The sequence below is a fragment of the Strigops habroptila genome, chromosome 13, assembly GCF_004027225.2.
Source record: "Strigops habroptila isolate Jane chromosome 13, bStrHab1.2.pri, whole genome shotgun sequence".
NCBI classification, from domain to species: Eukaryota; Metazoa; Chordata; class Aves; order Psittaciformes; family Psittacidae; genus Strigops; species Strigops habroptila.
This window is the reverse complement of record NC_044289.2, coordinates 12,097,516-12,106,457: the sequence shown is the minus strand read 5'-3', so window position 1 is coordinate 12,106,457 and position 8,942 is coordinate 12,097,516. Positions and strand designations below refer to the sequence as shown.

Sequence of the window (8,942 nt, the reverse complement as noted above, 5' to 3'; positions counted from 1 at the left end):
TTACTTCCCCTGCAATGACATTGGCCTCTCCCTCTCATCTTGGCACACGCGCTTGGCTGCCAGATCTGAAAAATCCATCCTCTGCCCTGCTCTATCCTGGACATCTGTTGTTACAGGAGTTGGAGCATGTTCAGTACTGGGCTTTTTGGCTCTGGTGAAGTCACCTGAGAGGTACACGTCCTACTTTCTTATCCTCCAGTGAGCCAGTTAATGTCCCCTGCTCCTCCTCATTTGAGCAGCATCACCAGCTCACTCAACTCCATGCTCTGCTGGACCATCCAGGTATCAGTCTCTCAAGTTTCTGCAAAACCCCCTTGTTTTTACAGTGTTCATCACTGCAAGATATTCAGCTCCACTCTATGGGCTGCCACATTCCCTTGACCTTCTTAAAATTGACCTCATTTCTTTCAACATAGCTTTAGTTGTCTTGGTGGTCAGCACTGGGGATACGAGCTTCTCCAGCCATGAGGCACCCCGCAAAGCAGAAACCTGAAGAGATTAAAAGCTGGCAGCTATCACTAACTTATCTACCAGGAGCCTTGAGGAGATCCAGGGACCAATGTATGTTCCACATGGTCATGATCCTCCTCAGCAGAGGATCCTCCTCAACTCGGGTTCTGCCTCAGCTTCCAGCCACTAGAACTGTAGAGAACTGACCAAGAAACTCAGCTGCTGGGACTGCAGGCAAGCAAGGAACAAAGCGAAGGGGCAGGCAAGCAAAACTCTCTCTGCACGTTTTATAGCAGTGCTTGAAGCCCTGCTCTGGACCAGGCTTGGGCACTCTGCAGCACAGCAGTAGCTCTGCCATGGTTGCATGTCACAGGGCAGGAAGAGCTGCTGAAGGAGCAGAAGAGCTTACTTAGAGGCAACACTTTGCTTAACCTGCTTAATCACCCACTAAAGCACGGATCTAAGCATTAGCAACTACTCCCACTACAAATGCTTCTGGTCCCTTCTAAAAGTGCACAACTCACGCCTGCAGCGCAGGAGACCTGAGAATCCCAAATTGCTGCTGGCTTATTTACCAAAAATCAAAGTCTTAAAGGAACCCCACACTCCCACCATTATACGCAGCTTTGAAGACCAGAGGATACAGAAGCTGTGCAGTGGATTACCAGGCAACATTTATTAGAGCATTTCAAGTATACAATGATTTTACTGATGGCTGTGAGCAGCTAAGATGCAAACGGATGCCAGTAGGAAAAGGTGACCTAGAACTAGCAGGCAATTAATGTGGGAAATTAATGCTTTCAGCTGAAAGAAGAGGAAAAGAAAGTATCAGATTAAAAGACTGAGCAAATTTGGGGATGGGGAGGAGAAAGTATAGAAGTTCTTATTTGAGATCACTTTAGTTGGCAACTCACAAGTAGCAGAAGCTGTCTGCTATTGCACTCTTCCCTTGGCATCCCAAGGACCTAAAATAGCCAGATGTGGTTTTTCCACTGAGAACAAACAGCATTTTCCCTGGTAAGAATGGAGGCCTCACCAGTGGGTGCTTCTGGACTCCTAGCTCAGCACTTAAGAGATTTAGATCCCTGGCTTTGCATGCTCACATGAGAACCAGGCTGCTGGACTTCCACCAGCAAGGAAGCAATGCAGACTTTCAGCAAGAGCACACTAAAACTATCAACTCCTCACTATAAGGCAGCTGTAGGTCAGGATGCTTTTGGGGTGCCTGAGCTTGTTGTTTAGAAAAGCAAGGACCACATGGCAACAAGACTACAAAGTCCTCTGACAAGAAGAAGGACTGTGCGTGTTTCCCAAGAACTACTTCTGAAAGACACGTCCTTAAAAATATCTTAAAGCAGAGACTCCCCCGTTGATGCACAAAAAGGGCATGACTAGGGAAGGACTGAGCTCTGAGGTGATCAACTCATCAAAAGCACCTCACAAACCACAGGCTATGTACCATGCCCGATTTGCAAGTTAGTAATTCTGCATTTAAGATAATAGCTGCCTCAGTTGTGTCTTAGTCTCCTGCATTTAATCACAAGGAGCAGTTGAATTCAAGAGCTTAAAAAATAAAAGGGAATTTCAATGCTTAACATTTAAAAGGGCATCTCCAGAATGACTGTCCTTCAAGACCACTAAGCTCTGAGGTATGTGATGGCAGCTTAGCAGTCGGGCTAGCAGAATGCAGCAGGTTTTCTAAGCCTCTCGAATACACCTTCGTTAACCAAATGAATCACAATTCTTTCTAACAAAATTGCTTAAAAACTTGTCTTCAGCAAAGACCATTTAAAAATTGTGGTCGACAACCAATTTACAAGTAAACAAAAAAGTATTAGAAACAGCAACAACACCGTCTGTTTAACCAAATCAGATCTGATTACTACAAAACCATGCTAAGGACGGCCACAGGACTCCCATCCTGGATGCTGCCAGGGCCTTCCTCACACATATCCTACAACTGCTTTGTAAAAACTGTTTGTCTAAAGGACAACAATGGAAGACATGGCTGGACTTCATGAGATTTCAAACGGAAGGGCATACATACATTAAATTAACAGACTCAACCTTCAGCACAGAGGAGTTTGATAGAGTTACTGGCTAGAGTCACAGGAAGTTCCAAATTTGAACAGTCTTGAACCACTTCCAAAAATTCCAATGGCTTTATAAGAGTTCCAACGATTAATGGGTATATAAAACGGAGATGGACTTCTCCAGCAGAACAGTTGGGGCTCTTCCAGGCTAATCAGACCGCTGGTACAGAAGGGAGTTGTTTTGACTTCCCCGCCTTCCCACCAGTCCACTAAAGACTATGATTTATTAAAACCTTCTTGATTTACTGACGGCTGATCTAACAGGCTGCAGACTGTGTCAATCATAGTGGATGGCAGTATAGAAGATTATCCAAACAACCTGTGGAGAGAAAAGGAAGTGAAGGTTATTTTGGTGGCTCTGGAGAGGGTTCAGACGCAGAAAGCAAGCCTCATGCTGTGCTCTCAGTAGAGGACTGAGAACTGAATTCCAGCTTTGAGATGGTCTCAGAGAGATGTTAGGATCACCACGCGCCACAAATGGTGGCATTCAGCTTGCTTGCCTTCTAGGGTGACTAGTCTCTCCACATTAAAATCCCACCACAATCCCTCTAGTGATCTAGAAACACCCCCGAATCAAGCACTGACCGTATTCAAACTTGGGGAGGGGGTAAGGGAAAACCAAAGACACCCAAAGCACCAGTTTGGGTGTAACTAACTCTAGACAAAATTCCACCAGGCTGGGGAGACATACAAGTTAAGTGGTAGATGCAGAAGTGTACCTGCCCATTCCTCCATCCTCTCCTACAGAGGAATCCCAACATACTGTATTTCATTGCCAGCAGCCATCAGATTTTGGCATTTTCTTTCCCAATCAACTTCACTTATAAGGTGAGGTGAGCACATCTCTCTTCTATCAGCACCTCACCTGCTTTTCTTCCGGATCTTTTCCCTCAGGAAGTGTACCAACACAATTCACTAATCAACTTAAAGAAATCAAGAGGCATTACCAGAAACAGTGCAAAAGACGTCATGAATCCTTCCTTTGTGAGCTCCCACGTCCCGCCATACTCTTCCTCATCTATCTGCTGGAAGCTGCTGAAGTAGAGGTACAGAACACCAGCATTGATCAGGCAGAATCTGGAAGGAAGAGATTAGGAACCATCATTTTGGTGATACAGGACACAGGTAACCAACATGCCATACAGCAACGTAGCACTGAAGCATCTTTCATCCTCAGCAGAGAGGAAGCAAAGAGGAGCACTGTTCCTGCAACGCTTCCCAGGCAGCTCAGTCCTCTTCCTTAAAAGAGCACCCTGGGAGCAGCTTGTCAGGGTACACCAGGTTTGGATGAAGTTCTCCTCACAGGGCACAACCTACTCTTAGTAATGCTCCATACACAGCAGTTAAAAGCTGGAAGCATCAGCAGATCTGCAAACCCTGCAAGTCTGCCTATCCTGCAGATCAGCAGCAGTCCTGCTCCCAAACAGGATCCTATTTCCTTGTGTGTGCTATTTGATTTTGAGGCTGCTAAGAGGGAAGACCATTAGCCTCTATGCCCAGTGTGTCACCATTAGTGTCCCATGGCCAAAGGCAGTGACAGAGAGCCAGAGAAGGCTCGACAGCGCCCTCAGAGCAAGCACTCGGGTTCAGCGTGAGACAACTCAAAGGTCTCTAGGCTGTGCCAACAGTTACACTGCAATGGAGAGGAAAAAACATGACCTCCTGTTTGTCCTTAGACACATTTGGCTTTACACCACTCCAGCTTAGGGCTGGGGCAACCTGGGGAGTGCGAGGTACATTCCCTGGAAAGCAGGCTGGGTAGGAAGGGCAACACACAAGCTCGGTGAGTGGCAGCAAGCTGTGAGCAGCTGTGTGACTGCACACCGCAGAGAAACTACCCACACAGCTCTGGAAGCTTTTAGCTTTACCGCTTACACCAAATCACTTTTATTTCTCATTAACATTTAGCACAGAATTAGCTTAGGTGCCTTGTGAATTAATGGATGACTAAGTAAGAACAATGCTTCTCAGCTACTCACATCTGCTACTGGGAACACTTCAGAGTTAACTGTTTGCATGTAGCTATCGAGTTCCTGTTGGAGCATCACTGCTTCACAGCCCCTCTTCCCTAAACTTCGAACTCTTTTTTCCCCCTTATTGACACTTGATGCTACTCCCTCCACTTGCCCCAGCCAGGACACTCAGGAGGAGGGACAAGAAGGGACAATTTTGCCTAAGAAAAGCTGTGAGGTCAAAGCAAGCTTGGCCAGGAGACCCTGACTAGGCAGAGACGTTTGCAGAAGGAGACACCCCAGAGCAGGGCTGTGTTTCCCATTGCTGGTGTCCCTCCAGAGGCTTTTGGGCCAAACACATTTTCATTTCATAACTCACTGCAGCCTTTGGACACCAGTGAGGAGGTGACCTGAACCCCTTGTCTCAGTGGGGAGCTTTTGCCTTTCTAAGCACTGCCTAAAAAGGAGCTGCAGGAGCACTGCCAGCGGCACCGCTTCGCCCGCTCACTACCTGCGGTCTTTGGTATTTGAAGAAACCTTTTCTTTCCCAAAGAGAAGCTGCCCCTCTTGTCTACTAACAGAACCCTCTCTCCAAGGAGGGCTCCCAACTCAAAGAGGATGACTACCACACCTTCCCCTCCAGGGGCCTTACTTCTTCGGTGGCCATGGCAGGCACCGTACTCATAGCCCTGGTTCACACATGCAGGAACAGGCCACCCTGTGACTCAGCTGAACCTCTCGTTCCCTTCTTCTAACCCTGCCCCCTTTAATAATAGTAAAATAAGAAAATAAATAATAATTCTAAAAAGCATTAATCAGGCTGTGGAGAGAAAGAGGCTGATGAAGACACGTTATGATCTGTATGAATTTCATGACAAATAAGAGCCTGGAATGCACCGCTGGCTCGCAGGAGCACAGCAGAGACTGTGTTTGGCAGCCTGTTGTTTATAGCACAACTTTAAACCAGACACAAAGTCAAGTCCAAATGTGGGAAAGTACAGGAGACAGAAAAGGAAATAAACCTTACACTGCTATTCCCACGAATCCCTTCAGTGGAACTACTCCCCAGATGATTCCCAAAATAACTGCAATGATCTGCCGGAACCAGTAGATCACATCTAAAAACTCGTCCTGAGGAGATAAAGCACAAGAAAGATTTTGGCATTCACTATGTTTCCTTTTTTTAAAGCGTCATGCAATTAACAGGTGAAAATTTAATGCACTGAACACTTAGTTTTCCATTTAAAGTAGAAGATATTCTACTCGGAGCAGACAAAAGCAGCTTATGGCATCACACACGCCGGATTCCCTGCTTCCAAATTGAGTATACAGCTTTGTCCTCCAATGGGCCAACTGCACAGGCAACGCGTATCCAGTCCCTTGGTTTAGTAAAGATCCAATTCTATAACAATTCACTGGAATAGGAGTTTAAAAGACCTGTTTATGCTTTTGAGAGTTACAGCCACTCTCAGTGCCCCAGGCCCTCCCCTTCCCAGAAGCAAGTGCAAATTCAAACCACGAACCACCTCTCACACGTGCTACCAGCGCTGTCTTTCAGAGCAGCAGTGAAGCCGTCATTCCTGCCTGTCCACAGGGCCGAGACAGCTCTAAGCACCGCGGCTGGGCAGTGCTGACTCATGTGTTAAACAAAGTTCACTTCTGCTCACATCCTTTTTCCTCACCTCCCCAAGGATTGCCCAGCACACCCCCAACACCAACAGCCTTCGTGATTTTACTGTAGGATGCACGCAGTTGTTTGGCTCCACGTGGAAGGCTAAAATCCACGTCAGATACGGCCGTTTCTCTCCGTCACTACATTTCTCAGCCATTTTAGCCTTCAGTTCACATCCTACTGCATCAAATAGTGCCACAGCCTTGCTCACTGTGAAAATCCTGCCCAATTTGTCAGAAGGAGATGAGGTCGGGCACAGCAGAGCCCCACCAGCTCCATGAGCAACTGCAGCTGATGAGAAAAAGCAACACAGATCCACGTCTGTCCCCGAAGGAAAAGCAGGGCAGGGAACGCACCTTCCCCACGCTGAAAGGCACAGCCAGCAAACCAGGGAGTGGATGTCCCTGAGGTGCTGCGGGAGCTCGGAGCACCCTGTGTGGGTGCTGCTGGGGGTGGCAGCAGGAAGAGGCACCGACCAGGAGCATTACAGCATGCAGGAGAGATGCACAGGAAAAAGGCTTCACCAGTGCTATGCTAAAATAGTGCTAACACCCCGGAAAGCCTGTGGCAAACTTGGCAGGTTTGCTGACAAACGCAAGCACAACGTGCAAGCTGAGCACACGCATTAAATTCTGTAGAAACCAAAATGCACACGAGATGGTGAGGCCAAGAGAAGCCAAGCAATGGCAAAACAACTGCCATGAGGTTACTCTTCGGTGAGAGTAGACCCGTGCTGTGACACTGTAACAGTGGAACTCCCGCAAGCCTGTTCTTGCTGCCACCCCTGCCCTTCAGACCTGATGGGTCAGCTGGGTTTGCACGTATCCTTTCCCCTCCACTTCTTAGAGTTGTATTTCTGGTTTTAATTACACAAAGTATATTTTTATCCAATCCTCGAAAAATTTAACCCAAAGGCCAAATTGAGTATCTCGGTACCAACACAGCTTGTGTTCCCTTTGGAACACGGAGCAGAGTAAAGCCAGGGCTGTGTGAGCTACAACACAGCCTCTGCCTTCGGGAAGGGCACGTTCTCCGGTTAGGAAAGGAAACCACCGCACAGCGTGGGCGCACAGCTGGATTCACAGCTGGATTCACAGCAGCAACGCCGTGTTCCCGGGGAACCCTCACCCAGCCCCTCGGTGCGCCGGGAACGAGCCCGCCCCGGCCCAAGCGCGGCCGCACCGAGCACACGGGGCACGGAGCGCCGTCGGGGTGAGGGGGTGTGCTCCGCCGCCGCGGTCCCGCGGAGGTGCCGGGGCCCGCTCCCAGCACCACCCGCACCGAGCCCGGTGCCCGCGGTGTCCCGTCCCGTCCCGTCCCGTCCCGCCGCCGCGGCCCCACCTTGTCGTGCCAGGCGGAGTCGCTGCGCAGCGCTTTGCCCCACACGGAGCCGCGCGCGGCCGCGCCGCCGTTCGCCACCGCGTGCTGCTGCGCGTGCGGCGGCTCCTCCCTGCGCCGCGCGCCGCTCATCCTCCCGCCGGAACCGGACCCGGGCCCGGGCCCGGTCCCTCCCCTCCCACCGCCACCACCACCAACACCACCGCCGCCGCCGCCGGTCCCGGAAGCGGCCACCGAGCAGCGTCACCCGCCCGCGTCCCCCGCTCCGCCAATCGCGGCGGCGGCGGCGTGTCGTGCCACACGTGACAGCGGCGAGCGCCGCGCCCCGCTACGGCAGCGGAGAGGGGTCAGGCGGCGGCGCGGCGCTCGGGGAGAGATCGGTGCCGGGGCCGGTGCCGGTACGAGCGCGGCCGCGGGCGGAGCGGGACCGTGTCGGGCGCCACCGCCTGCCCGAAGGCCCGGACAGCGGGTCCCGGTCCCGCTGCGGAGCGCTGGGGCAGCGGCACAAGAGAGTTGCGGAGCTGTGGGAGCGAGGTCAGAAGTTCTTCCCTGTGAGGGTGCTGAGGCGCTGGCACAGGGTGCCCAGAGAAGCTGTGGCTGCCCCATCCCTGGCAGTGTTCAAGGCCAGGTTGGACACAGGGGCTTGGAGCAACCTGCTCCAGTGGAAGGTGTCCCTGCCTGTGGCAGGGGTTGGAACTGGATGAGCTTTAAGGTCCCTTCAACCCAAATCATCCTGGATTCTGTGATTCCCTGGGCACAGCTTCCCCTCCTCGCTGGGCGTTCTGCCTGCGCGTTTCCATCGCGCTTCGCTGTCTGCTCAGACCCTGTCGCTGTGCTTTTGAGGCTCTCCATAGTTCCTGCTGGAGATGGGCTGCAGGACTGGGGGCGTCTGGAGCAGGACAGCCTTTGAAATAAACCACGGTTCTGCAGGGCACTGCAGCTTGTTGTTATCCGAGACATTCCAGCAGCCAAACATACTGAAATCATGTGCTTGGAAGTGTACGCAAATAAAATGATCACATGTGGAGTCCTAAAGATTTGACTATTTTTGTATACTCTTGCCTCACACGAGCAGTGGTATCCAACCTAAACCAGTTGCTTTCCTCATGAAAAACCATGTCAGGAATTATTTCTCCAGCATGGGGTGGGCAGGGTGTTTGTTGGGACCCCCTCTCCAAAACAGTCCTGGGGTGTCTCCCTCTCCCACTTTCCTGCTCCCTGCAGGCTGAATTCTGGCCCCAGCATCATGGGGTCCTGTGAACCAAAGGTAAAGTTCCCCTGGGATGATGTCTGGGAAGCATCGCTGTCCCAGTGGGCAGCCCACAGGATCAGGAGGTGACTGCAGGGCTGGGATGCGGCACACGGCTGCTGATGGGAAGGAAACATGAGTGAGACCTGAGGAGTCTGGGACCAGTGCCCTTCCTGCCTCAGGTGTGG

At 51.1% G+C, this 8,942-nt stretch overlaps 1 protein-coding gene across 1 annotated transcript; it reads right to left on the bottom strand.

Moving 5' to 3' along the window:
* Nucleotides 1-1,102: 1,102 nt before the first annotated feature.
* Nucleotides 1,103-7,805, bottom strand: RAB5IF (RAB5 interacting factor). Its single transcript, XM_030503156.1, has 4 exons — nucleotides 7,509-7,805; nucleotides 5,523-5,626; nucleotides 3,491-3,620; nucleotides 1,103-2,862 (listed from the first exon to the last, which is right to left on the bottom strand). Exons 1-4 carry the CDS (start codon nucleotides 7,635-7,637, stop codon nucleotides 2,821-2,823), a joined length of 405 nt encoding a protein of 134 aa, XP_030359016.1. The 5' UTR covers nucleotides 7,638-7,805; the 3' UTR covers nucleotides 1,103-2,820.
* Between the last annotated feature and the right edge of the window lie 1,137 nt (nucleotides 7,806-8,942).

What these genes read in the sequence shown, in the direction of transcription:
- RAB5IF (XM_030503156.1), bottom strand. Translation starts at nt 7,637, where the DNA reads ATGAGCGGCGCGCGGCGCAGGGAGGAGCCGCCGCACGCGCAGCAGCAC. An exon ending in ACTCCGCCTGGCACGACAAG is followed by an intron (nt 5,627 to 7,508) that starts GTGGGGCCGCGG and finishes TTATCTCCTCAG; the next exon opens with GACGAGTTTTTAGATGTGAT. An exon ending in CGTCTTTTGCACTGTTTCTG is followed by an intron (nt 2,863 to 3,490) that starts GTAATGCCTCTT and finishes TTCTCTCCACAG; the next exon opens with GTTGTTTGGATAATCTTCTA.